Here is a 16233-nt window from a genome sequence, read left to right on the forward strand (position 1 = left end):
CATCAGGGTGAGGGCATAATGCAGATGTCAATAAGGAACTTCCTGTGGAATTTCTTTAATATGCAAAGGAAAAATGTATTTATTCTTAAGTGTTTATGCTATACAGTATAATTTCTGAATACATTTACACTGTAAGTTAAAAAGAAGGGAGCTTAAGGGTTAGGATTAAAAAAAAAAGTGAAAAATCAACATTGATATTCTTACTGCAGAGTAAAAACACACACTAACTGGAAATATTAAATAATAAAACTACTACTAAGTTCAGCTACTTCATAGCTAGACCAGAGCTTAAATCTCCTTGTTAAATACCTTAACGAGTAATAAACTTCAATCACTGAAAACAACAGAAAATTAGAATTACGTGCAAGGTCAAAACTAGTCTTTGGTACTACTTTTTTTAAAAAGCCTTCTGTAAAGCTGAAATAGATTTCAACTGATTTAGATAATAATTCTAAGAATTTCTGCTATATTCTAATATTCTTTTACAGTACTAAAAAAACATTCTAAGTAGTTTAAAATATTACTGCCTTATTGCCTTTAATAGTGGCTGGTTTTCAGTTTCTTAGTAGTTATGCACACTAATACAGTGGTACTTCAACAATAGAAATTTTCAGCAGAGGAGTAATAAAACACTTGGGGTTATTAATTTACCCATACTAAAAAAAAAAAGTGTGCTGCTACTTTGCTGCTCTTAAATACTGCGTTTTGTTATTTACATGGAAAATTTTGTATTTCTTGCATCTGTTTTTATATCCAAAACCACAATTGGTCCAGGACTTGAGAATGCTTAGAAAAAGAAATTAGAAATAGCAATTGTTGGGGACATAGTATTGCTCAGAGGTGAGGGTGAAATGATTTATTATCCAACAGACCTGTTGTCTGTCCTTCAATCTGATCAGTCGTCATACTCCACAAGAATCTTTTGTCAGCTGGAAAGCATCGAGGAATAAATACAGTTCAACATTGCTACACCATTTAGTCAACGACCATGCAAAAAGCGATAAGGCATAGAATATGTTTAAAATGTCATGCAAGCCTGAGGAATATCTAATGAATGATAAAAAAAATCAACACTTGTCAAATGATAAAGTAGTATGCTTCAGTCAGTAACAGACTTGGGAATTTTTATTTGGAAAGGTCTTCAAACAGGAAGAAAAATCTGTCTAGCAAAGACCTGTGCACTTAAATTGGACCAGAATAATTTAAAAAATTGGGGTACTTCAGCAAATGATGGTACTTTAGGAGTTCTTAACTGTGGGTTTATCATGGTCCTTTCACCATTAGTAAGGAGCAAATTACTTCCCGTGCAGTTGACAGACATCCCTGAGGCTAGCCCTGTTATGTGACAGCTCGCTGTTCTGAGACCTGCATTCCCAGACTGGCCCAGTAAGACCATTGTACTGTTTGTTTTAACTCATGGAAGAAAGAATTCTTCAAAGAAATCCAGGAAAATGGCATAATATTTCACATTATAAATTATTCTTTATTTATCTGTGCTTGGATTCCTTTTGTAGCCTCAGCAGACTGACAGTTATAACTGGGAATTTTCTGGTTAAAAAATCAAGCTGCTTTTCACCAAACTTTAGTTGGATAGAAATTTTCTAATTGGCATTAATATTATTAATGTTAATTTTAAAATTAAACAAGTTCCTTAGGAGTCGTACTGATTTTAAAACCAGGAAAAAAATCTTTTGTTTTCCTTAGCATATACCCTACAAAAGGAAAAATACTTTTCTTTCGTTTATTTCTGCCTCTATACAGTGTTCTGGCTGCAAAGAGTTGTTTATCATAAATGTTTACTGGTATTGATTTTAAATTATTAATGGCAATATTTCTACAGGCAGGTTTTTTTACAAAATATTTTACAAAAGGAAACATAAGTATCCCCGTAAGGAAGAAGGCAGTGTCCTTTAAAGGCTTGTGACATTGCCAACAAGTTCATATTAGAGCTAGAATCTTTTTATAGTTAAAACTGCCGAAAACGGAGCATGGGAAATAGAGAAATGTTTTTCTGAGATGAATCTGTTTGGCCACTGGGTGCCATCCTTGCTCCACTTTAAGGCTGATCGCCTAGCAGCATTTCTGTCAAGCTGTAAAATCCTGAAAAAGGTAATACCAGTGCAATTTCACGCCATCGTAATGTTTGTGTGTGTGCATGTAGTAGAATACGTTAGCAGCACAGGCAGCGTGTCCTTCTTGCATGAGTCACCGGAGGCTCGGGAGAAATATCCTCGCGGGTTCAGCCATGTTTCATCCACAGTCTCATATCCAGCATGTTTTTTTTCATGTTCCTCCATCAGCTAGTAAGAGTGAGGCTGTGCTGAAAGACCTGTTCCCACACACGAGTGTGTGAGCGACCGTTCTCCAGTGCAGTATTAACTTAGGCTCTGGGATTATTTAAAGGAAAAAATTACATGGATGCACACTTGTTTTCTAGATCAATTCATATTTGGGGTGTACAGGCCTGTGTCATCCCAGCAAAACTATATCTAGCATATATTATGTAAAAAACGTTTGCAATTACAACCTTCTACAGGTTATTTATGACACTGTTTCACTGTCTGGCTGGCGGGAATTCCTCTATTGTTTTAGTCTCAAAAGTCTCTTGTTTTAGCCTGGGCAAAATCCCAGGCAGAGTAGATGTACTTTCTAACAGAGAAATTACATCAGTAGTTCTGCGTTTTTAGTCTTTCAAATTTAAAATGTAAACACTTTAAGTGTATGAGAAATAGACTCTAGCACTTCTCTTTCTTGCTGCAACTGTATGGAAAATGTGCAGATTGTACCCCAGGCAAATACAGGGAACTGAATATTTTATGAGGCCATTTCTGTGAAGTGTTCTGTCATCTTGTGCTTTGCAACAAGCTACACCCACCTCTGAACACACAAAAAAGCTGAGAACATCAGATATCCGTGTTTTCCAGCGCCTTCGTGATCCCCCTGTGCGTACAGCATCCTGTTTGGTGCACTGAAATGTAACCGGGCTAATCCTGCTTTCTGTGCTGCCGTGCAGCAGTGTGTGTTTTGTCCCAGGCATACAACAAGCTTGTGGGCACACAAAAAAACCCACCCCAAAACAACAAAAAAGATTTCTATTTGTTGCCTTCATAAACTCTACTGTTAAAACGGATTCCAGGTTATCCGCGTTAGTGATCAGTTATCTGCTTGTGTTATCTGTACTTTCCCTGAAGGAGCCCCGTTGCTGTGGGTGGTGGTAAGGAAAGGTTGTAAGCGGTGTAATCACAACCCCACCGTGGCGAGCTGTGGCAAGACCTGCTCTGTGGGTAGTGCCTGCCCCAGGGTCTTGTGGCAGTGACCTGGGGAAGACCTTGGTGAGCTTGGGTGCTGTGTGGCACAGCAATGCAGCCCTGGTAGGGTCCCACATCCAGCTCCTTGCCTGGCTCGTTTCTCACTTGTCTGCACATTAAATGCCTCTCTGAGTTAGTGGCGGCTGAGGTATTTGTGCACCCCACAGCTTTGTGCCAGGCATGGGCAATCCTCCGTGTCCCTAAAATGGAGTCACGCAGACAGACCTCTTCACTGAGATTCATACCTCCTTGGCTGATGCCTCGGCCCCTCTGTAGCACCATCTAAGTATAGGGTAAGATGTTATATTCAGAACATTAATTTGGTAGATGCAAGGTGTCTAGGAGTAAAGGAATGGTTATATCAGTCAAATATCATAAGGGTATTTTTAAAGGGGTCAGTTAACATGTATTATAAGATCTTCATTAAGAACCTCATGAATGACAAGAAACAAGTATTTATGGCTGTGTTTCACCTCAAAGTAGTGATAGATGAAAGCAGCTTTTGTTTAAAGAAAACTTATAAAGCTAGTAATATATAGGTAGTAAGTAAAGAGATAAATACAAGATTTAAGTGCCTATTTGTTTTTGTTGAAATAGCAGGGTCTATATATTTAATTTTTTCTCAGAAAATATGTGGTGATTAGGCTATGAGTTGTGTGTGAACTAGAGCTCTGTGCTGCTGTGCGGGTTGGGTGCTCAGGCGTTCTCTGCTGGTGTGCTGTGTTGGGTGACGGGTGCTGCGGAGGATGGACGCTCTGCTGCGTGGGGAGGAGTTGGGCTCTGTCTTCAGAGTCCGGCCTGCAGAAGCCTCCCACAGGATAACGCTCCTGGCTTGTTAGACTGTAGCAAGATGAAGCTCTGTTTTTTTGGAGAATGCTCTTTTGGGCAGTCCCGAGTGCTCCTAGGGAGTGATTTATGGATGCAGAATAGGATGGGTGGATTTCTTTTAAACCTGTAATCAGAACTTGATGAAAACTAAGGAGAAAAAAACAAAGATAAAACATATTTTAAGGATAATCACTGCAGTGTTCTCTGTAGCTTTTCTGTAAACGTATGTGGTAAGTTTGAAGATGTTTTCAGTATTATTTATTGTCTACCTGACAATATTCTGCTATAGCTGTTATTCTAGCAGATCTGAAATAGGACTTTCTCCTCAGTGGAGCAGTAGCCCATTCATATATTTGCATAACTTTCAATGCCAGGCACTGTACTGCCAGCCTGATTTGTTACAGGTGCTCAGAAAGAAAATTTCAGTGGCCAGCAGGAACACAGTCCAGTGCCATTGCCATGCGCTCCTGCAGCACCGTCACGGGCCTACGGTGGCATGTGGCCAGTGGTTCTGCAGATTGGCTTGGGTGCAGAGTGCTGCTGGAGTACACTGGCACAGAAAATAGTGTAATACCGGTGTATATGCCATTATGGCACTGGTGGGGTTTTTGAGGTTTTATTGTTTCTTTTTTTATTTTTTTTTCTTTTTAGTGTCTGTTCTTGGCAATACCTTCACTTCTTTCTCTCTCACACGCTCTCTGGCACCATGTGTCTAACTGTGAATTGCAGGGCACAATTTGGGCTGTTTGCCACCAAAAGAGCCAGTTCCTCCCTGTGCCTACACATCCTGTCCTCTGTGAGGAGAACCCTGACCCTGTTCCTTCCACCCTTAATCAGGTTTTTCTTCTTCCGAGTCTTCAAGGAAGCAGCTAGAGCCATCCTTCCCCTTCCTAGGTAGTCTTGTGGAGGAGAAGTCTACCTTGTATCCCTCTTCCCTCACCATTCCAAATTTATAGATATGAGGGGGTCAGTCTGCGTTACCCATTCTGCTCTTCACGGGAGCAACAAAGCTGACTCTCTGCCTACCAAAACCAAGTAAGGCTGTTGTGGGAAATGGCAGCCTGCATGCCTGACACTTTCGTATCACTGAGAAATACTTGCCCTAGGTTTGCTGCCTGTGTTTGTTTCAAATTCTGGGACAGAGACTGAATAGGCCCTTTTGTATGAGCTTCTCATCTGCACCAATGGTCATAAAAAGTCGACAGTTGCTAGCCTGTAGTATGTGACACACTGGTTATTTCCTAATCACCATAAGCCAAAAGGACGTGAACACTCCCCTGCACGCCTCAGGAGATCATTGTGTCGAATGTGCATGCCCTGTAAAACTCCGGTCCTAGGCTGCTGTGGTTAGGACTTTGGCCTTAAGAATAATAGATGCTCAGGCCATTAATTGCTTTTATTTTATGTCTCTGTTCTTTTAAAATAGAAATTTCTTGTTCTTTTTATAGGCTGCCATATATTTTGTTTCTGTGTACTAGGAAACAACTTTAACATCAAGGATTGATTTTTAGCAACATAAATAATGTATTTTGTGTCTTTTCTATTATAGTTTGTAACAAAACTTTAATATTTTTTATCTCTGAAATTTATTATTCTTTTTGATGGGTCCCAGTTTTAGAAAGTGGCATGTTCAGACAGGATTGATTGATCAGAAACATTCAAAATACTTTAAGCTTTTTAGCTATAATTCTGGGCTTACCTTTGGAAATAGCATGTGTAATGCTGTAATGACATATCTTCCCTTGCCTGTTTAAAAATATAAGAAGTCAAATCCTTTTCTCAGGCATATATAGCTTGATACTAAAAGCAGAAAGTAAATACCATATTTTTGTCCTAAGCCCACAGTGCATGATAATAAAAAAATTTCCAAAATGCTGTATTTGATAGTGATATATTGCTTAATGGCTACTTTTCTTGTTCTAATAGAAGGAGCAGAATAAATAGCTTTCTTAACGCTATGAAGTTTCTCTTTTAATTAAAGCAAATACCAGCATTCATACTAAGCAGTAGTTATGTTTAGTAAATGGTCAAACCAAATATAACTTTTTGAAACAAGACTAAACGCAGCTTTCGTTGTTCCACATTTTATGTCTAAATTACATGTTATGCTGTTGATGTGCCAGCTGAGGATGAAGGAGTATGCACTACATATACGTGCTTCAGCTGCAGATTTTGAAGCTGGGTGCAAGAGCAGCATTATCCTTTGTTTACAGATGTGAAACTGACTGAAGCAATGAATGACCTTTTCCAGCAAAGGGCTCAGACACCTACTGTGGGACTTTGGGCAGAGCTGGGCATTTGATTTCACAATTGCAACCCTCTGCTTATCTGCTGGGTTACTCTGAAGAGGTTTAAAATATATAAATCCTGTTCCAGGGACTGTTGACATCTTTTATATCTGAACAGTTGTTGGATAAAACATTCACAGAGTCTGGCATACAGAAACAGGGAGTCTGGTAGATCTGATGGTGGCAAAAGATGTTTATATGGTAGCGTGACGTCTCCTTATCTCATGGTTTCATCCAACTGCCTTCAGATGATTCCAAAGCCCCACTCCCATCTCATTCCACTCTCCAGTTGTGGTTATTTGAGTATGCCTTCATCCAGTGACCTCACTCAGAGAATCGGAATTTGGTGAAAGTTGTTGAAGGGCAAATAAAGTTGGGGGTTTTTTGACCCTGCTTGAGCAGGGGTGTTGGACTGGCTGGTCTCAAGAGCTCCTTTCCAACCTAAATGATTCTGTGATTCTGGGCAATTTTACTCCCAAAGGGTGCAGTGATGCTACTGTGATAATCATGTTAAAAAATCATTAGAATCAAAATCTAGAAGATTTAAGTCTCTTCCACACCCATTCCCCTTTACTGTAAATATTATAAAATTCCCTTTAAATGCTGCTGTCCTGCTTCTGCTGCGATTGGTCATTGGAAAAGAGGTGCTAACTCAGCATTGTGAAGGGCAGAGAGATGGCATCTGCAGTCTGCAGTAACAGATGGAGGCATTTAAAAGCTGGGTTGCTCTGGGCATTAAAACATCCCTGAGCTGAAATATTTGATTCCTTCCCCTTTGGAGAGAGTAAGAAATGTGTCAGACTGGAACATAACAGACTTTGGTCTTCCATGGCTATGAAGAAGTGCAAAATTTGTCCACTACTGCTAATAACTGACTATAAAGATACATTTTAAAAGATGCCTGAAGCTAAAAATATGAGCAAGTATTTTAGAGGCCTTTATACATGAAAAGAACCCTTTGCAAATAAAAATCTTTGCCATCAGAAAATACTGTCTCCAATATGGCTTGATAGAAGATTAAGTGAGAGATAAAGGTGGCATCACATTTAAATATTCTCTGCTTTGATGCTTTCTCTGCCAGTTTTGATGATCAGCCTTTAAGGTTTTTCAGTTCCTAATCTTCTGAGAGAGATTCTGGGTGAAGAGATACTTGAAAGGGTAGTCTCATTTTTTTGGTGTATGTCACGTTGTCTGAAGCTCCAGTTTCACTATAGAGTATAAATGAGATCAGATCCTGACCCGCTATTGAAATCGTAGTACATGGACTCCTGACTCAAACAGTGCCACTGGGAGTTAAGAGGCATACCGTATTGGTTTGCCATTCTTTTGCTACATTGGGACATATATTTCATGGGATATCTTTATACATGTTCTATATATTGAAGTTTCTTGTTACTTTTTTCCTCGTCAGTCTAGCAGTATTTTCTGATGAGAGAACCTTGCTAATCATTCCACATGTCACTGTCTATAGGGCTACAGAAAAAGTGACTGTATTCAGTAGTGGCAGTTATTGTTACAGAATAGTTCTGATACCACATGGGAAAGAAGCTGAGCATACCAAATGGAAGAATGTCCTATTTTTTTAATAAAGCCATACTAATACACTTATCAGTAGGTTTCAAAATGCTTTCCTTGCATACTAAGCACTGATGTCTTATCCACACAGGCAGTAAAACTGAAGTACAGAGAGTTTAAGCTGACACAGCAAAGTAGGATTTTAGTCCAGTGTTTTCTGTGTTTAGCTGGACTGCTTCCATGGTAGTGAACGTTTTACAAGGAGAAAGAATGCTTCCCAATGAACGTCTTGGTTTCCTTACACCTGATTTTATCCCATTATTAAATATGGATATATAAGATCACAAAGAATATGCTATTAGAAGAGTTAGTGCAAAATCATTTAGTAAACCTTCCCTGTCAATCTGTGAAATGATAGTTTGTCCTGTGTTCTTAGTATCAAATGGGACTAAAACCTGTGTTTTCATACAACATGTAATGCTGAATCAAGTTATTACAATCAGACCCTTGAGCTGAAGGTATCTTCTGTTTAAGAAACTCCTTAAGCTGCCTATCAGTGTGTGCCAACTTGTAGGAAGTAAGGATGGAATAAGAGGATTATTGCAAGATGAGATAAAATGTAATCACCACCTTGAAATTGCCCTCTCTCCGCCACTGACCCAGACTGTCTCATTAACCAAATTCTGCTGTAGGAGGTTATTAAATATCCACATTGCTATTTCATATTTGTTCCTGCATGATACAGTTTTTCCCTACGTAAGGAGTTATCTCCCTCTGGCCATTTTTTTTTATGCTGGCAGCATGTGACCTGTCTGCTGGTCTCCACTGGCAGTACATCTGACTAGTTGGAATGAGGAGACTTTAGCTTACTATAGCTTTCACATGCTGAAAACTAGACCTCCAGCTCACACAGTTAGTTTGGTCTGTAAAACTGTGTGGCTCGTTAGGGAAATCCATAGAGTTTCTTCCCTGTTTGGAAAAACTGGTAATGTGTTTCCAGATCCTAAACTAGCAAGACACACCTGTAAGTTATTCAGGACAGGAAGGTTGCCCCCTTTCCTTTCACCCATCTCCAAGGGATCATTCTTGTACTATTTATAACTATAAACTGATTTAAAGTTGATTTGTAAGAGAGCATTTAATGGTATGCTTTGCATATGTTTTCTCAATAGCAGTATTGGCCATTTTGAAGGTACTAGTGTGGTATATGACAGAAACTGAAAGCAGGATTAAAAGGAAAGCAATTCACAGTAACATTAACCAAGCTGACTGTAAAACCTCTCTCTCATTCAGGAAATATGTTCAGTAAGAGCAGCCGAAGTCTCCCCTTTTGCTTGTGTTGATTGATTGCGATCGCTTCGTTCAGCAGCCCTTACAGCGAGAACGTAAAATGCTCTGTGTATATGCGTGTGCATATTATACAGCATTTTTCTGACATACATTTACGCATGAACGCTTACTGCCTAGAATAAAAAACAAGTACGAATGCTTATCTTATTCTTATCTAGTTGTATGCTAGCAATATGAAGAAACCATTTTATACAGTGTATGTTTTATACTTACTTCTAAAACTGAAATAGTTGTTTTCAGCAGCACTAAGGTGTAAGCATCAAATAGTAGCTTTTATTTCAAGTATTTAGCCTTTCAAAGTTTCCCTTAAAACTTTGACTCTCTAGTTTCCTAAAGTTTTCCTTCTTAGGTTTTGTTCATCCACAGGAGCCCAAAGGCTTATTAGTACTGAACCAGAAACATTATTTTTCTGTTCCCGTCAGCTGTCTTTTATAGTGGTCAGTACTGGGACTTTATTGTTGGTAGGAGCCACTTTGGTGTTCCATGTATTTGGAAGTGTGATGGTCATTAATGACATATGGCCCTGTGGCGATGGCTGATGTAAGGTAAGGCTCAGCCAGTCACTTGTCTCCTAGCTGTTCACATATACCAAGCAGGCTGTGAAGCAATTTACATGATAGTAAAGAGCAATGAGGAAAGGAGAATCTGTCTCCAACCCTGATCTGAGTACAAAGATGGCTTTTCCTCCTTCCTGTATCCATCTCACCCCATCCCATGCACATCTGGATATGGGGCAGCCACAGACCTTGTCTTTATGCTCTCATTCGAGGGCATCACATCCTCTTTTTCAAGCTGGCTACAAGCAGTGGTAGTTTCCCAGTCCGGTAACTGCTGAGTTTGTACTTTATTAGGCAAGACCGGTTGCCTTCCATGTGTTAAGCCCAACTTGTGTTCGTGCTTCCTTTCAAGACAAATTTTTGCTTCAGTACCAAGGGGTATGGAGATGTGATCAGAGGAGGCATGTCCAGCTTTAATTTACCATAAGCTCATAGAAGAGTCACATGAATTTTTCTCAAGGATGAGAGCGTTGAAATTGCTTGGTCTGCAGGGTAAAAAGACTTCAGAGTATAATGTTCTTAATTGTTTTTAGAAAGGGGAAATGGAATTTCAAAACATTCCAAAGGAAGCAAGCCTTTTAAGTGATTCTAAATCACTGGGGTGCTTTAAAAAATAATTTCACTGTAACCTGAATTTTAATTGCCTGTCCCTTTCTCTTATTGTCATGGTACTTTCATCCCCTCTGTTTTCCTGGAAGAGAGTGTTGTTATTGCTGTTTATTTTAAGAAATCCACTGGAATGTGTCCTGCAGTGCAGCAGAATTTCAGGGATGGATATGTTTTAATATTCTGTATTATGAATATTTTTTATATCTTTGTAATTAAAAAAATTAAGTTTTAATGACTGCTCTCCTATAAACCCTGGACTACTGGATTTCCAACATAAGAAGCTGAGGACAGACAATGCCAGGTGCAGCTGGAAAATTGCTGAAGCCCCACAACATATCATTTTTTAACATTGTTCAAATTAGTCTCAACACTCGTAATTCTGTTGTTTCCTTTATTGCTGTTGTAAAGCAAATGGTTCTTTTATACAAATGTTATCTCCTGGCTATTAATTCAGCAGTTATTTCGGATTATGGCACTCCTGTTAAATTTAGGAATGTAAAACCTCATAAATATTTAAAAGTTTCAGACTGACGTGGGAAGAAATTGTTTTTGACTTGCTTTGTTAATATCCTGTTGTTCAGTTTGTAATAGATTTGGAATATATTGTTATTTCTCCACTGTTTGACAAAGGGTAAAACAATTGTAGTTGAGCAACTGCTTACAAGTGTTCTCCCTTGAATTGTAACAGGTTGGTAAAAGTGTTTGTTTCCAGTAAAAAATAGCAAGGAAAATATCTGTTTTCTTTTAAGAGGACAAAAAATACGAAAATTTTAATCAGAGCCTACTTCAAAGTTAATGAAAATGCAGTAGTAGGTTTGTAAAGATAGTTTCGATAAAACAATTTCAAGTAGGTCTACTTGCAAGCAAGTGCTTCTGTTTCGGCATCTTTGTTATTTAAACTTCTTTCTGAGGAACAAATGAGTAAGATGGACAAATGTGTTTCTTTCCTCAGTGATGTTTTAGAGAGTGTATTTACTATGCAATGAGTGTATTTGTAAAATAAATATTAGTATGCATCTTGAGTATCCCCCAAAGCTCTTGAAGAATAACTGAATGATAAAAAAGTCACAGTTTTTGTAAGACTGCTGAGGGTCTGGACAGCACAATCTCTGGGCCAGCGTTCCTGTTTCACACTTAACCATGTTTTCTTTCTTTCTTTACCTCAGAAATAAATACATAGCTTTGCAGCTAGATCTTAAAGAGTGTTAAGGTGTAACTCCTGTTGGGATCATCTAGAAGTAATTCAAATATTTCAATAATTATTCAAAAAAAGATGCTGAATTGATTCAACCTGGATAAGTATGTTAGCAGACTAAGTATGCAGTTAACAGAGCTTACATCTCTGCCTGCATGCTCCAGAGGTTCTTCAGCTGCCTCCTGGGATGACACCTGACTTGATGGTTTTGTTGCATTTCCTATGTCAGTTAACCTTACTGGTTGTAACGCCGTGACTTTTGTGGTCTTGGCATGCTTTACTGGGTGCTGAACTGGAAGGACTTTTCTTCTAGCTAGCAAGTAAGTTAACGCTGCAATGTTAATGCTATTTTATGCTAGGTTTACGCTATCTTCTCTTATGTGGTATAGCTAAACCAGCTTAATGTCTGCATAAAGTAATTACTGAGGTGGCACTTTCCCTTTGGCTAGAGAAAGCTTTTTACATCTCAATAACTTGTTGTAGTTAGGGTGCAATATTTCAAAACACAAGTTTTCAAAAAGGAAGCCATAAGGTGGTCACATAGAAGCTGTAACTGTGAAGGTGAACTTACGGTTGCATGAACAAATTGTTATTTTATGTAAGTGAGTAGCTGGATGTGCCACACCAGCTGAGTCCATGCGATTTTAACTAATTCAGCATAGTCTAGCTTGTGGCCTGTGGTCTGGATCCAGCCCCTTTGTGAGGTTTCTACCTGACCCATCACCTTCTCATTGCAGGAGACAGGGAACAGATGCTTCTTCAGCAAATGCAGCCTCCTCCACCTGCCCTCTCTAGGGAGATGAGTGGCAAGTCCAAAGGGGCGTAAGGAAGGGCAGACAAGCCTGTGAGGGTTGTCAGCACCTCTGCCTGGCTCCTGCAGGTGCTGCCACTGGGCTAGCCACCACACATCTGTGTGCACAACTGTATGCATTAGCCAGCCCTGCACACTCATTTGTATGTTTTTGTGTGCACGAAAAGCTCATTCCTCTCTTACAAACAGAACAAAAGTCTGCTGTTACATGGACAAAGCAAAACATAAGGCTTTTGCTATTGTTTATTGACTTACTACATAATCAGCACGTTGAAAATTATTTTTAGTTTACTTTGAAAAGTACTTCTGCTAGACCCTTCTTGTATTACTCTTTTTTTTGGTTCTACGAACGTGTAGTAAATAGTGCAAAGCAAAGGGCACTTGTATACTTACAAATGTAAAGATATTTTGGATGAAGAAATTCTGTAGAGCAGTATGTTTACTTTGCATTTCTGAATGGTAGCAATTAAAATTCACAGCTGCTGGCTGTCCAGATGTTTCTTGTATTACAGCATTGTAATTTGCTTTGGAATATATTGTGTTACTGCAGTAGCTGTAAAGTGGTCAGCTCTCTCAGTCTAAATGCTGTATATAGGCTCCAGTCGGGATGGTGAGCATATTTCCTGCTCATATCAGGTTCCTCTCCTTCCCACTGTTTCCCCGCTCTGTTAGCTTGACATGTTTGTATTTCTCAGATTAAGACTTCTATTGCTCGGCATTCAAATCAAGTAGGGGACGTATTGGCAGGTCAGAACTGATGGATGGATGGTTTCTTGGAAGAGTGATGCAGAAAAAAAGACCCAAGTTTTGAATCAGAAGTTTCCCTTTGGCATTTTCAGGCAGCAAACATCCCTCTGGTGTCAGAGCTTGGCATTGATGATATCCATTTTGATGACTTCTCACTTGATGTGGATGCCATGATTACTGCAGCCCTGCGGATGTTCATGGAACTTGGAATGGTTCAGAAATTTAAAATTGACTACGAGGTAACCATCTGCGCTGCAGAGATATCTGCTGCTTTTGTCTTGGCACTGCTCTGTCCATTTGTACACTTTTAGTAGCACTGATACAATTTGTACTTTTCAGACGCTGTGTAGGTGGCTTTTGACAGTTAGGAAGAATTATCGAATGGTTTTGTATCACAACTGGAGGCATGCTTTCAACGTCTGCCAGCTAATGTTTGCCATGTTAACTGTAAGTATCCAGCTACAGACACAATCCTGTAAGAGCTTTTATTGCCCCATTGCCTTACCTGTCTAAACATTTTCCAACGTTTGATTTCTTTTCTAGTTATGATGATACTTGTTCATTTCCAATGGCAATGCACACAGAATTAGGTTATTCAACTTAAGGCGGCACATATTTGGCAAAACCTTATAGTGTTTTAGTGACAGTGATATCGCAGGCACATAAAAGTGACTGAAAACAGATGGCTGTCTTGGAGTGAGCTTGTTATTATAGATCTTGATCTTAGAGAGATGTTTTTCTTTTGGAACTCTTTGATTTGACGTTTATTTCAAACTCTTAAATTGGGAGGTACAAAACCAAGGAAGATTAGAATCCCAGAAGAAGTATTTATTATGTTGATGTTTATTACCTTCTTATCCAGCTTCATCTAAATAGTTGTAGAAGATATTGCCTTAAAGCATTTTAAAATTATCTTCCAACATAGTGATCTAAGTGAATCTTGTGTCTACATTGGACACTGCAACACTTCTGGGCTCTATTAACATGTATCTCCATCAGTACCTGTAACTCGGCATACAAGTAAATTCTGTTGAAAGTACCACTGCTCTTACTTGCTTTCTCTCCCTACCCTACAGCAACCTCACTGCATGGAATAATCCATGTTTGGCTAGTTAATTCTTGTAAATGTATCAACAAAAAGCTTTGTGGTCCTGGATGTTTAATATTCTGGTTAATATGGCAAAAGAGAAGCAACGTGTCTGTGTGCACACAACACTTTCTGCTGTACTTTACATTTTGGGTTTGCCTTATCTCCAGATAAAAATAAGAGTTCAAGTTTTTCCATTTTTTCATGTTCAGTTTTAATGGCCGGAGTCATCCATTGCGAACCTTAAAGTAGTCGTATTAGTAGCGTTTTTGCAAGTCTGTATTTATCTGGGTTATCGTGTGCTTATTCCCTAATTTTTAATCCCTGAACGTTTATGTTCTCGTTGCTGGCCGGTCTCTGCGGCGTGGTTAGCATCCGGACCCTGTCCGTAGAGGTGGAGGCTCTGCAGCCTGTGCCGTTCGCAGCACAGGTCAGCGCTGTGTTAACAGGGACTTGGGACAGTCCGTGGCCTGTTACCTGCTCACAGGGCACAGCTGTCTTGCGCCTGGGTTCCCAGCTGTCCTACTTCGTTTGACGTTGTCTCTGTGGCACAACTGCACGTGTCGGGCGAGAAAAAACAGGGTATGACGTCCCCTAGCAGGTAGATGTTGGTATAATGCTAGGTCTGTCCCAGCTACGTGGGTTTGTTTCTGTGAGCGTTTACGGAGGCGTAGCGAAGTTGCACTGTACGCTGTGAGACAAAGGAAACGGAGACGTTCAACAAGAGAGAAAGGTCACCTCTTCTTCTGGGCGTGAGGCTGTTCAGCCGAGCAGAATTAACGGCGTTTCAGCAGGCGCTTTCTGATGATCGCTAATGAAATCTCATGGTAAGGCATGGACATCGGTCGTTTTTAAGGTTTTGTAAACGTGACATGCTTTTTTTTTTTTTTAAAGTTATAGAAAAATGAAAAGCTTTTTACTCCGAGCAGTAAGGGCAAAGTCAGGCGGCGCCGTTCAGCTGGGAATGACGTTAATTTCTGCCGAACGCTGCGGGGGTGCGGCGCCCCCAGCCCGCACCGGTGCGGACCTCTAGGTGGCGCGCCGAGGCCGGGCTTTCGGCGGGCTCTCCTCTCGGTGGGAAACGCGCCCTCCCACCGGGCATCTCCGTCCGTCCCGCCGGCGGTGACTCCATCGGCAGCCAGCCGGGAGAAAGCCGATCCCTCCTGCTTCAACAGCCACCAGCAAGCCTGCGAGGCCGCAACCATAAACTGCTGTGACGGTGATTCTCAAACCGTAATTTCAAGATCCTTTTAGTAGTCAGCACACGGATGCAACAAGGATTTTCAAGCCAAGCTCATCTGATCGCCGCACTCCCGGTAATAAACCGAATGAGCAATTCCACATGCAGGGCTGGATGCTTGTGCCCACAGCATTGGACTCACCACGCATCCCACCCCGCTTCCCTGTGGCTCTGGCTGAGAACAGAGTAAGTTCAGGTGTATGATCCGCTTGGGCTCCTCTCCCTTCCAGAGACAGAAAGACTGATCTTGTGAAAAAAGACACAAAAAAGAGAGTTAAGAAACTAGTAACAGCACAAGCCTTGCTCTTACTGCATTTGTCTTGGGGGAACCATCCGAGTTAGTATGTGCCTTGTTTTTTCACCTGCAAAAAGGGGAAAATTCTTTCACCATCAGAGAGGGGCTCTGACGGTTAAGAAGGCACTGCTTTGTGCAGTTGTTGCACCTTAGTCCTGATTTCTCCATGACAGCAATATTGACTGCACCACAAATATAAATCAATAGGTCTCTTTTAGGGTATTTTCAGGTAGGACTTGCCATAGCATAGTAATGTCTAGTCTGTAACGCAGTAACCTGTAATGGCCCAACCATGCTCCCACTGAACGCAGAAGGAAAATTCAGCTGAGTTGAACAAGCCAAACAACAGAAAACCAACAAAGCTTAAACCAGTTGTTTCACTCCTGGGTCAGCCTTCTGCATA

General features: G+C 40.3%; 1 protein-coding gene across 1 annotated transcript in view; it reads left to right on the top strand.

Moving 5' to 3' along the window:
* Positions 1-16233, top strand: part of PDE11A (phosphodiesterase 11A) — a 139295-nt gene that overhangs the window by 88349 nt on the left and 34713 nt on the right. Inside the window, exons 11-12 of the mRNA XM_009462386.2 lie at positions 13301-13447; positions 13548-13655. Of these exons, the coding sequence (XP_009460661.2) occupies positions 13301-13447; positions 13548-13655 (255 nt within the window). The remainder of the gene's footprint in view (positions 1-13300; positions 13448-13547; positions 13656-16233) is intronic.

This window comes from Nipponia nippon, unplaced genomic scaffold (assembly GCF_047370975.1).
Source record: "Nipponia nippon isolate SJK-2023a ecotype South Korea unplaced genomic scaffold, ASM4737097v1 scaffold_5, whole genome shotgun sequence".
NCBI lineage: Eukaryota > Metazoa > Chordata > Aves > Pelecaniformes > Threskiornithidae > Nipponia > Nipponia nippon.